Genomic DNA, 11,556 nt, shown 5'->3' with positions numbered 1-11,556 from the left:
AAACGAAGTCCCGAAAATCCCGAACAAAGAATAAATTTATTTTTCTTTTCTAAAAGTACTAGGGGTATGATACAGAACGAGATAGAATGCTATGAATTAAACGGGACCACGTGCTACAAGAAGGTGGCACTGCCAGAAGTCTTTGGAGTGCCCATCAGAAGTGAACTTGTCAGCGTAGTCCAGAACAGAGCCATGAGAAACACCAGGCAGCCGTACGCCGTTGACCCTCTTGCAGGAATGAGGCACTCAGCCCATTCATGGGGAACGGGAAGAGCACTTGCTAGAGTACCAAGAGTAAGCGGAGGAGGAACCAGAAGAGCAGGGCAGGGAGCATTTGCCAACTTCTGTAGAAAGGGAAGAATGGCCAGCCCCACCACCGTCCTTAGAAGATGGCAGCGAAAGACCAACCTTACCGCCAGAAGACACGCTGCCGCTATGGCCGTAGCAGCCACCGCCTCAGCAGCACTTGTTGAGAGCCGAGGACACCGAATATCCAACCTCAAACAAATTCCTCTCGTTGTCTCCAACGAGCTCCAAAACATCAAAAAAACAGCCGAGGCACTGAAGACGCTTAGAAGCTTCTCCCTTGGTGAAGAGGTAGAAAGAGTCAAGGAGAGCAAGTCTCTGAGAAGGGGCCAGGGTAAGTCAAGAAACAGAAGATGGGTGATGCGAAAGGGTCTACTTATCGTTTACAAAGAGAACAACGGCCTGGTCCGAGCGTTCAGAAACATTTGCGGAGTCGATCTAATGCAGGTAGACAGCCTGAACATCCTTAAGCTGGCACCAGGAGGCCACCTTGGTCGACTGGTTATGTGGACAGAGGGAGCCTTTGAGAGGCTCAGAGAGCTGTTCGGGGACGAGGGCGAAGAGGCAATTAAGAGCAAGTACGTTCTGCCAAGCTCAAAGCTTAGCTGCCCCGATTACAAGGTTCTGCTAAAGTCAGAGGAGGTTGTTGCCCTTTTTGACAAGAAGCCAGCAGCTTGCCTGGGAAAGACCTTGTCTTCACCAGAGAAGATTATGGCTATGAACCCGTACTTTGAACTATTTAACGAGATCGTCTAAATAAAAGATACCTTGGGTTAGGTTGGGGTCCTTTGGGGGTATGTGGTACAGTGGTACGGTACAGTGGTATGGGGTCTTTGTGGGGTCTGGGAGGACAAATATTTGCGGAAGTATTTGGATAAAAATATTTATGGGAGAGAGGAGACACCCAAAAGTCACCCTGGTAAAGGTTCCAAGAGTGCTCGCAGAGCTCCTTGAGAGGTACGATGCAGGCACAGAGGTGGGAGCGCTGGAAGAAACCACCGAGGGCGAACGAAAAACAGGTGTGCTAAGCATAAATGTTGGCATAGGCCCAGCAAACTTTCCACGAGAGTTTAAGCTGGAGCGTCTTGACAAGAAGGCTGGGGTGTTTACTTTTTCTCAGAGCACCTACGGCGCCTTCATAGATGGCGTTGTAACGGAAGAGGTCTACGCCAAGCCTGAAATAACTCCAGAGTATCTCAGATACAAAAGAGAAAGAGAGCTGGTGCTTAGCCGGGAGAAAAAAGGTGTTAAAACGGTTGACAGTCTAAGAGAAGGCATCCGGATGGAAAAGTATGGATCTACAGAGTACGATCTAATGGCCCGAAAAAGGAAAAAGATGCTTTTGGACAAAAAAAGAGAAAGACTGGCCAAAACAGAAGTTATGGACATTATCTTCAAAGCGTTTGAGGAGTACCCTTACTGGTCGCTGAAGGACCTTGCTGACAGGTCGGGGCAGCCACAGGCATACATCCAAGAAATTCTTTCAGAAATAGCCGTTATGAACAAAAAAACGCACAGAAACATGTTTGAGCTAAAGCCGGAGTACAAAAACTAGATGCCTCCACAGCACCCGAAAACCGAAATTCTCGAATTCTCGACAACCGAAAACCGAAAACCCGAAAACCCGAAAAAGCCCCTACAACCCATTTATTATGGCACTCTTAATTTCTTTGATGTTAGTTCGGGCGATGAGTCCTTCCTCACACAAATACTGCAGGCGGTACTCAATGAAGCAAAAATAATCAAAACCATTGGTTTTGGGGGGTGTATCAACCAAAAGAGCGGTGGCCCAGAGGATCCAGTAGTAGCAAACGACTCCTTTCATTTTGTCTGTCTCAACGCCGAACTGTTCTGGGGTAATGGCGCTGGTGCTGGATGGCTTGGTTTGGGAGAGGTAGGTGCGGTGGAAGAGGGTTTTTTGCGGGGAGGAAAGAGAAAGGCTGGTGCTTACGGGTGCTCCCTTCTTCTGGTAGTTGGTTGACAGCTCTAGGAAGAGGTTGGCTATTTCCACAGTTGGAAGGTTCATGGAGACGTGCTCAAAGTCAATGAGCTGGATCGTTCCATCAGGGAGCAAAAGAATGTTGCCCACTTGAAGGTCGTTGTGGCAGATAGACATTTTTCCTAAAAATAAACTTTCTTGGTAAATGGCAGTTATCTTTTTTTCAATTCTGGTAAAAATGGTGTACAGGCGTGTGTTCCTCAGCTTAAGACAAATGTTCTTGGAGGCTTGCTGCATGGCTTCAAGGTAGGTCAAGCCATGCGTTGGCGGTGGCGAGCTTTTGTGGACCGAAGCAATCCGGCCAGCTAGTTCAATTAAGAATCCGTTAGTTCGGGTGATTCTTCGGGAGAGAGAGAGGTTTTGGACGTACTCGTCAATGCGGTACTCTTTGTCTTCTTTCAGGATCTTTGGGAAGCCAAAGAATTTTTGCCAGAAAAGCTCTGAGCACCCCTCCTTCTTACCGCTGTACTCTTTGTAGATGTACCTTTCTTCCTTCCTAGCAACCCGAAAGACTGAGTTAGTGTACCCCAGAGGTTCTTTGTCGGCTGTAAGCTCGCTCTCTGCGCAATTAAGGTATGTTGCTACGTTCTTTAGTGCCTTGCGGACTTTACCCCTCTTGATTTTTTCCTTTGCTTCTTGTTGACTCCTTCCAAGCTTGTCCTCTGCTCCGCACATCCTTCTTCTGATAAATAAAGAATCAATCCACTATATGGTCAGGTAAGGTCAGGTAAGGTCGGGGACGGTCAGGTAAGGTCGGGGACTGTGGGGGGCTGTGGGGGACGGTTATGGGTGGATGGAGTGCTTTTCGATCTCTGGGGTGTAGCCGCTAGGTACCTGGGGAATGCCTGCCTCAAGCAAATTGGGGGAGTAGATGCTTATGGCCCCAAAGACTATTTGCATCCACCTCAAGTACTTCTCGTTGTTGGAAAGAAGGATTCTGAGTTTTCTGGTTTGAGGCGTACCGCCCAGAGAAACGGTAAGGTTTTGTTTGGCAAGAGTTTCAGCCGTTGAAAAAAGTATCCGAGCCATTGAGCGAACTGTATTAACGGGATCTTGTCCGTTAGCCGTTTCTCCACTGAGCATCACGCATCCTGCAGAGGTGGCGTAGGCAAAGCCGACGTCGGTTATTTCTGATCGCGTTGGTCTCTGGGCGTGCTCCATGCTTTCCATCATTTGGGTGGCCACTATGAAGGGCTTGTCCTTCGCCTGGCAGAGTCTTGAAATGGAGCACTGGGTTGCAAAGAGCGAGGCGTAGTCCGTTTCAATGCCTAGGTCACCGCGGGCAATGAGAATGCCGTCGGAAGCCTCAACAATTTCTTCAAGGTTCTTTAAGCCTTCGACACTTTCTATCTTGGCAATGACTTTAAGCTGCTCTGTGCCTGGGATCTGTCTTATCTCTTCAAGATGTGAAGCTGTCCTGATAAAAGAGGCAAAAACGAAATCAGCACCGTTACGAATGCCAAAGGAGATATCTTTTTTGTCCTTTTCCGTTAGAGCTGGGAGGGAGAGAGATACCCCAGGGATGTTCACCCCTTTTTTGGAGGAAAGCGTGGCTGTGGTTTTGGCTACCGTGGTTATTTCTTGGGACTTTGGGTCGACCGATGTAATTTTTAGCTCAAGCTTTCCATCGTCAATGAAGATACTGGCACCTGAAACGCCCTGGAGGTCGGTGTAGATGTTGCTATGGTCAATGAAGATTCTTTCTGATGTACAGGCGTTTTCTTCAGCAAGTATGGTGGTCAGTACGACAGTAGAGCCCGTTTCAATAAGCACCTTTCCCTCTTGAAAGGTTCCCGTGCGCACTTCTGGGCCTTTGGTGTCTACAGCTACGCCCAGTGCCTGGTACCTCTCCTCCCTCCTAATTTCATTTAGCAGGTCAAAAACTGATTGGTGGGTTGTGTCATCACCGTGACTAAAGTTAACTCTGGCAATGCACATCCCTTCATCAAACATCTTCTTGATTCTTTCTTTTGTTGTTGACGCCGGTCCTAAGGTACAGACGATCTTACAACCACTTCTTTTCATAGACAAACAAATTTCTTTTTCTTTATAAGATGCCAATGCACGCAGTCTTTAAGTCGCTTGTGGGCAGGGAGATACGCATAACCCTAAAAAACAATGTTTCTCTTTCAGGAACGCTTCAGGACATAGATACCTTCCTAAATCTCAAACTATCCAGTCTAAAAGTAGAGCACCTCCCAGAAGATGTTTATCTTCCTCTAATGAGTGCTACTTCAGTGTTTCTGAGAGGATCTGCTGTTAAGTTTATATGGATCAAAGAAGAAGATGTTCATAAAGATCGACTAGAGAATACCGTTAGAAAAACGATTCTGTACAAAACACTTCTGAGCACAAGTCAAGAGAAAGATGGTGATATAGAAACGGGTTAGTTGTTAATTAAAGTTTACTCCTCTTTTGGGTGGTGCTATTTGTCGGATGGGAACCTGTTTGGACTGTCTGGGGGGATGTTGCTTAGGCCGCTGAACATTTCTTTAAGGTTCACTTTTGTATTTACAGAAAGACCAAAGATCTCGGTTGCCTGGTTTTCATCCTGCAGTAGAAGCTTTCTTGGGAGCGAAGGACTGTCTACCCACTGCTTTTTGGTAAATCGCGGGTCCCTGATGTCGTCATCACTTGAGTCTATGACGGGAGAGAAGCTTGGAGGGGCTGTGGCTGCTGGTTTTTGGGTGGTGCTAGGGGCATCTTTGATTTCACTTTTAGAGAAGAGCGGGCCTGCATTAGCTCCGCTTTTGTTTTTCATGGCCTGGAGCAGCTTGTTTAGGCCCACGCTCTTTTCCTTGAGCTCTTCTTTGCTTAGGCCAGCGAACGATTGGTTGGGCCTGTCTATCTTAGGCTCCTGCTTCCTTAGGGGCTTGGTATCGGGTTTGTGTTCTGGTTTGGCGGTGGTATCGGGCTTGGTATCGGGTTTGTGTTCGGGCTTGGCGGTGGTATCGGGTTTTTGCTCGGGCTTGGCGGTGGTATCGGGTTTTGCTGGTTCATTGCTAAGATATGGAGCAATCTTGGTCATTACCTTGTCTAAATCTTCTTGCACGGGAAGCATTCTTTCAAAGCTTTGTTTTGGCTTTGCTGGCTCTTCTATCTTGCTCTCTTCCACCGACTGACAGAGGGAAAGGTATCCCGTCTTGCTTATTCCATCCTCAGTCCGTTCCTGGGGCTTTGGGTTGGTTTTCAGGTTGGCTTTGCTGGTTTTCGGGGCCCGGGGAAGGGGAAGCGTTTGCGAATGAGAAGTATCCAGTTCGGTTGTTGGCTCATTGGCAGAACTGTCCTGGGTCTTTTGCGCAAACAGAAGGCTTTCTTCCCCGTCTTTTTGGGCAGGTTTGTCCCTTCTACTCAGCTCTTTCTCAAAGAGGTTAAAAGGATGCGCCTCCTTGGTTTTCTTTACAGGAATAGGTATGGGCGCGGCAGTGGGTGTTGTTTTTTGAGGGGGTGCTGAGATGGGAACTACCTCCACTAGTACAGATGGTGTGATAACAGACGGTTGCACAGGTGCTGTCTTCTCTAACTGCGCGGATGTGGGGGCGGGGCTGTTTTTGGCATTGGGTTCGTCTTCGAACTTTTTAGACACCTGGTCTTTCTTTTCCTCCACAGGCTTAGGTGGTGCAGATGCTTTGGTCTCCTCGTCTTCCACAGGCTTAGGTGGTGCAGATGCTTTGGTCTCCTCGTCTTCCACAGGCCTAGGCAGTCCAGATGCTTTGTTCTCTTCATCTTCCAGTTTTAGTTGTTCTGCAGCGGGCATAGCTGCTTTTCTCTTTTTCATTGGTTCTTTGGTACTGGGTGCGGTAGTGGATGCGGTAGTAGGTGTGATAGTGGGTGCGGTAGTGGATGCGGTAGTGGGGGGTACTTTTTCCTTCTTTTTGCCTTTAGGTTTCTTAGAAGAGGTGTGCGGGTTAGGAGTGGCGGGTGTAGTGGTGGGTTGGAGTGGTGTGGTTTCTTGGTCCTTTGGCTGTGGAGGTACTTGGGCTGTGCTTGGTTTTGTTCTTGGTAGCCTGGCTCTGGGTAGCTTGGGTTGGCCTTGGGGTGCGTTTTGGGTGGGAGGCTGTGGTAGAGCCTGGGCAGGTTTTTGAGGGGCACTTACTTCTGTCTTTTCTGAAAGATCAAAAGACACGTGCTCCTTTTCTGTCTTGGCTTTGGGCTGTGGCTTAGGGATACTCTGGGTAATGGTTTCTTTTGTTTTATGTTTTTTAATACTTGCTGCACTTCTACTTTCAGTAAGTTCTTTCAACAAGGCGTCTGTTTCTTTGTGAATGTAACTTCTCCACTCTTCCACACAAGTACTAACTAAAGGGCACTGCATCTCTACTATGTCTTTCATCTTTTATTTAAAAATTAATTAATTATTCAAGGCTTTCCAGTTATCTAATATTTAGGTCTCGCTTTAACTAACAAACCAACCAAATAACAAAGCCCAATCAAATAAGCTTCCTCTGCTATAAATATAAAACAGAGCAATCAAATAAGCTTCCTGTGCTATAAAAAGGAGAGGCTTTTTGAAAGACACTACCCGGTTGCATCCCAGCGTAGCGGGGCCTGTGACTGGACCTGGGCCCGTGGATTATATTTTATTTTATTTTATCTAGAGACAGATGAAAATAGGAAGGGGTAGTATTGAGGCAAGACACCGCATTGAAAGAAAGATAGCAGGGTTTGTGGTGGTTGTATGTGTAAGCACATTCTTTGCTATTTTCTTTGTACCGCTGATAAGCTCGATTCTCTTTTTGACCAGCATAAAAAATAACATAGATAAGATTAAGATAACCCACCTGCATTTTAAAGAAAACAGTGAGATCAGTGTAGGCATCAAGTGCGATGGAATCAAGGCCCCCTTCAACATGGGAGCAAAAGGAATTAAAGTTGGTTTTGGGGCAAGCAGGAATGAAGAGCCCTTTGCATACATCTCCTCAGAGTGCATTGAGCTCAAGAGGGGAGAGGAGCTCAACATTAACGTGCTCCTTAAGTACCACCTCCCAGTTCGAAAGAAAATAACCCCGGAGTCTTTCCTTATGCAAACAGAAAACAATCTTCTGTTCACGTTTAAAGGGGCCGTCTATTTCAAAGCGGGGAAGTTCCTTCCATCAATGGGCATCTCCCTCATGATCCCGTATACCCTGGCTGTGTTTATTGGCAACATGCACCCCTCGAATGAAAAACTGATTGACAGGTTCAAAGTTCTCAGATCCAGGGCGGTGGGCCAAGAGGCGTCGCCCACTAAGCGACCGCTTCCCATGACAATCGAGAGCTACGCCATGTCACAGACAGAGACTGCTCTCGATATTTCCGGTAGGTTTAACTACACCAGACTGCCCTCCTACGTCACCTGCACCGTTCCGTCCATTGCCATGAAGATTTGCGTCAGCAACGGGGAGGCGTGCCAGGTCATTGTCGGTGAGCACCAGATCCAGGAAGGCGTTGCACTCGCAGCCGTTCCATTCGCTCTGAGTGGAACAAGAGCCTCGGTGCTTTACGCCAAACAAAAAGTCGCTGACTTTTTCCAGAAAGAGCTAATTGAGATAGCCTTTACGAACATAGAGGTTGGAACGCCCACGGCCAGCGGCTCAGGGGGCCTAGCCAGCCGCGGCGATGGAGGCACCGAGCCCATCCTGGGCCTGGACCTGGTAAGCGAGTTTATTACCCAGGCAGCGGGGATACTCAAGCTCAAGTACCTCTCAAGCCCGGGGCCCCCGATGCCGATTTTGGACGCGCCCTTGCTGAACATAGAAATACTTAAAACCCTGGACACGGGTATCTATGCACGGTTCGTTTTTAACGAGGAGCTGCTCCCGTTTGCAGATATGGCCAAGGCAATCAATGCGACTACCTCTCTTCCGAGCTTTGACATGGTGTTGCACATAAATGAAGAGTGCGTGGCAACGCTTCACGGGAAGCACGTTCTACTGCCCCGAACTAGCCCGAACGCTAAGTGCTTTGCCTTTGAGGGTCTTGGGGTTTTTGCGGAGAGTCTTAGCTCTCTTCGGGACGTGATTGGCAAGGAGCAGGTTGGCTACAACGATAAAAACTCCCTGCTAAAAAAGGTGGAGCTTGTAGTCCACGACTCGCCCATGCTTGGGCAGAAGCTCCTGAGCGGGTTTGGCGTGCGGTGGAGAGAGGCAGAGGGCGTGTCCGTTGGGTTTGAGTGGCTGCTCCCACAGCCAAGCACAGCTCCTCCCCAGGAGATCATTGGGCACTACACCCTAGAGGTCGACCTTACCGATAAGCCCCCGTTCGGGGTGTTTAGCTACTTGGGAGCGTACCTGGGCCAGGTAAAGGTGCTTTTCCAGAAGAACGCCAGGCCAATGAACTACATCAGGGTGCAGTGGCCAGACCTGTCACTAACACTCCACTCAGACAACCAGCTTCTTTCAGGACGCCTGGCTCCCTCGGAGTTTGCGGCTTTTGTCTCACCAGACAGCAACATCTGGTCGCTTCAAAGCGGGAAGGGGGTGGCCGGGCACCTTTTCATTGAGACGCTGAGAACAAGCACCCGGAGCAGGGGGGCGTACATAACCAGCCTGCAAACCCTGCACTCGCCAGCGTACAAGCTTGTTACGCCCATTAAGCTCGGGTTTAGCAAAGGCCTGGCCAAAGAAGCCCGGGCTACCAACCGCCGCGCCGCCGCGCCGCCTAGTCCGAACACCCCCAAAGCCCTGGCCAGCGCGGTTCTTTACACGGCCCTCGCCTTTGGCGAGCTAAAGATGGCGCCAGACGCATGCTTGGTCTCGGGCTCGCTGACGGAGAGGCAGGGCATGCACTCCATCATCCCCAGCACCGCAAACACCGCAAACTCCGAAAACTCCGAAAAAACTGACCTTAGCCGGACCCATAGCTTCACCTACCTGCTTAAGACAGCACCTGAAGCGTGTCCCAGCAACAGCTCGTCGTTCACCCTGGTGGTCAAGGCTGAAAGCCTCGGGGGCGTGGCCGTCAGTGAAGGGAGCTCGCTCGGGTACGTGTACACCACCCCCATTATAGTCTCCCTACACGCTGCTGACTTCAGGCTTCTCCAGATATTCGCTACCTCGGACGGCGTGCACCCCATAGGTATTACCCCAAAGTTCCACTCACAGCTGGTGCACTACATAGAACAGCTCGCCTGTGCCCCACTAAACGACAACCTCTACCCCCTCTCACTCGGGCTATCTAGTCTGTTTAAGGTGATTAGAACGGAGATAGCCGTTATGAGAAGCGGGAGCGAGTGGGTCAGGTCGGGACAGCCAACGCTCACCTTTGAGCACCGGATCGGGGCTCGGCTGCCCGACTCCGCCACCCTGCCCAGGCTAGAGGTTCAGGGAAAAATAGAGGAGCAGAACAGCGCCGTGCTAAGCGGGTGCGTCAAAGTAAGGTACGGGTGCACCGAAAACCTTGTCTTTCCCTACCTAAGGTTCAACGAGCGAATGTTTAGGCTGCCAAGCTTTTTTTTTCAGGTAAACACGGACGATCATAACGGAAGCCTTGAAATGTCAAAAGTCGTTGTGGAGGAGCTGGGAGCAGTTACTGGAAAAGACTTTGGGGCGGGGCTCACGCTCTCGTTCACCATCCACCAGGCTGCGTTGGTTGGGCTTAGGGAAAAGCCAGATAACAACTCGCAGCTGGAGATAGGCATGGTCACGGCCAGCGCCAGCAAGACGCTAATGATCTTTCCCAGCGCCTTTGCGCGCAAGCCAAAGCCACCAACCCCCGCCTTCCCAACAGTAACACCTGCGCCCCCAAAGCCGAGGCTAAACCTTACCATCAGCCTAAAAGAGATAGAGGGAAGAGTCGTTGGACCAAACACCCCAGAAAAGACCAGGGGGCATGTCCTAACACAGGGCGGCGTGTTTTCCAAGTACACCTCCCAGAGCACCCAGAACCTCTACAAGCAAAGCCTTTGCCGAAACACCCAGCCATTTAGCACCATGTCCGTTCCCGAGCTAACCAGAGCCTTTGCCAGCAAAAAGAGCGCACCTGAAAAAAAGCCTGGCCCAATCACCATCACTATCCCAAACCTCATCCCGAGCCTTATCCCAAACCTCATCTCCAGAGGCAAAACAAGCACCAAGATCCAAACAGCCTCCAGCGCCGCGGATTTGCACTTCTCAGAGCTTCTGTTCACCGCGGTGGTCCAGGGAGGCGCTTTGGAGGAGCTGGGAGAGGCCGTGGTTAGAAAGATTGAGAAACTTCTGGGAGTGCCTAGGCTTTTAGTTGTGGCAGACGTTAGCATTGAAGGCATTAGTGTTTTAACGGCTACCAACGACAAAAACAACGTTGCCCCTATTTTTATCTCCCTTCCAGCCGTTAGGTACACCATCCTCGCCCCAAGTGCCACCGTGCCACTGCTCCATAAGGCAGTTGTCCGGGCCAGTGTCATTGCCCCGCAGCACATTTGTGTACCGAACACAGCGCCATACTCAAAGCTGGAGCTTTCACCTCTGGCCCAGCTTGTTCTCCTCTTCACGCCGTACGGGGACTCGGTCGCCCCCAGAACAAACCTGTCCACAGGCATCCCGAAAATCACCAAAGCTGCAGCGTCCTACCTCTCCGGAGTAACCAGCACCATTACGGAGTATTTAGGGTCTTTTGTGGTTACAACGCCCCTAGGCACCATTCCAGTGTCGCCGCTGAGCACGATTGCAACAACGCCAAAAAAGAACGTCCTAGCGATAGGAAGCTTTGAAACGGGCGTTATCAAAGAAATATCGGTAGAAAAGCCGGTGTTCATTGTGGTGGAGCACCGAGAAAAGACTCTTCTGGTCATCCCCCTCAGCATATCGGTCGGTAGGGAAGATAAGAGCGTTCTGGTTGTTTCGGGGTGGGCCTCAGGCGCTTTTGTAGACAACGGCATCCACATTGCCAAAGTAGTTAGCGGGGAAATGACGGCCTTTCTGGTGGTGGACAACAAGCGAGTCTTTGCCCTAACCCTGAACAAAGGAGCTGTCCGGGCGTTTCTCGGCTTTACCAACACAAACTACTACCTAGGAGTGCTAGGGAGCTTCTTTATCGACTGGATACCAGGATCGCACCTCTACATCAAAAGGTGCATAAAAACCCTACTAACCACAGAGGTCCCCAAAAGCTTCCTGAACGACCCCGGGGTGGTTGCAAGGGAGGACCAGGCCGCTAAGAACATCTACACCCTAGAAGAGCATCTAGATCAGGACCACCGCCGCCCCTAACCCGAACTAACCACCCCACCCCACACACCTCTATATCTACGTATAAAGAGTCTAATTATCATTTATTCATCCCCTGGTCCTAAC

The 11,556-nt window shown here is 50.0% G+C and overlaps 7 protein-coding genes across 7 annotated transcripts; 4 read left to right on the top strand and 3 right to left on the bottom strand.

The window, feature by feature from the left end:
- Positions 1 to 66: 66 nt before the first annotated feature.
- Positions 67 to 1,062, top strand: NEDG_01268 (60S ribosomal protein uL4; the record flags this gene model as incomplete). The annotated part of the gene is made up of 1 exon (XM_067688686.1): positions 67 to 1,062. One exon carries the CDS (start codon positions 67 to 69, stop codon positions 1,060 to 1,062), a length of 996 nt encoding a protein of 331 aa, XP_067543874.1.
- Positions 1,063 to 1,192: 130 nt separating this feature from the next.
- Positions 1,193 to 1,861, top strand: NEDG_01267 (transcription initiation factor TFIIF subunit beta; the record flags this gene model as incomplete). Its single annotated transcript, XM_067688685.1, has 1 exon — positions 1,193 to 1,861. One exon carries the CDS (start codon positions 1,193 to 1,195, stop codon positions 1,859 to 1,861), a length of 669 nt encoding a protein of 222 aa, XP_067543873.1.
- An 81-nt stretch (positions 1,862 to 1,942) lies between these two features.
- NEDG_01266 (choline/ethanolamine kinase) lies at positions 1,943 to 2,980 on the bottom strand (the record flags this gene model as incomplete). The annotated part of the gene is made up of 1 exon (XM_067688684.1): positions 1,943 to 2,980. One exon carries the CDS (start codon positions 2,978 to 2,980, stop codon positions 1,943 to 1,945), a length of 1,038 nt encoding a protein of 345 aa, XP_067543872.1.
- A 108-nt stretch (positions 2,981 to 3,088) lies between these two features.
- Positions 3,089 to 4,330, bottom strand: NEDG_01265 (pyruvate kinase; the record flags this gene model as incomplete). The annotated part of the gene is made up of 1 exon (XM_067688683.1): positions 3,089 to 4,330. The coding sequence occupies one exon, from the start codon at positions 4,328 to 4,330 to the stop codon at positions 3,089 to 3,091; it is 1,242 nt and encodes a 413-aa protein (XP_067543871.1).
- Positions 4,331 to 4,359: 29 nt separating this feature from the next.
- Positions 4,360 to 4,695, top strand: NEDG_01264 (U6 snRNA-associated Sm-like protein LSm2; the record flags this gene model as incomplete). Its single annotated transcript, XM_067688682.1, has 1 exon — positions 4,360 to 4,695. The coding sequence occupies one exon, from the start codon at positions 4,360 to 4,362 to the stop codon at positions 4,693 to 4,695; it is 336 nt and encodes a 111-aa protein (XP_067543870.1).
- A 35-nt stretch (positions 4,696 to 4,730) lies between these two features.
- NEDG_01263 (uncharacterized protein) lies at positions 4,731 to 6,638 on the bottom strand (the record flags this gene model as incomplete). Its single annotated transcript, XM_067688681.1, has 1 exon — positions 4,731 to 6,638. One exon carries the CDS (start codon positions 6,636 to 6,638, stop codon positions 4,731 to 4,733), a length of 1,908 nt encoding a protein of 635 aa, XP_067543869.1.
- A 271-nt stretch (positions 6,639 to 6,909) lies between these two features.
- On the top strand, positions 6,910 to 11,472 carry NEDG_01262 (uncharacterized protein; the record flags this gene model as incomplete). The annotated part of the gene is made up of 1 exon (XM_067688680.1): positions 6,910 to 11,472. One exon carries the CDS (start codon positions 6,910 to 6,912, stop codon positions 11,470 to 11,472), a length of 4,563 nt encoding a protein of 1,520 aa, XP_067543868.1.
- Positions 11,473 to 11,556: the final 84 nt, after the last annotated feature.

Source organism: Nematocida displodere (genome assembly GCF_001642395.1).
Source record: "Nematocida displodere strain JUm2807 chromosome Unknown 4, whole genome shotgun sequence".
Taxonomy (NCBI): domain Eukaryota; kingdom Fungi; phylum Microsporidia; genus Nematocida; species Nematocida displodere.
The sequence above is the reverse complement of the archived record's forward strand: the minus strand, read 5'-3'. Positions and strand labels throughout refer to the sequence as shown.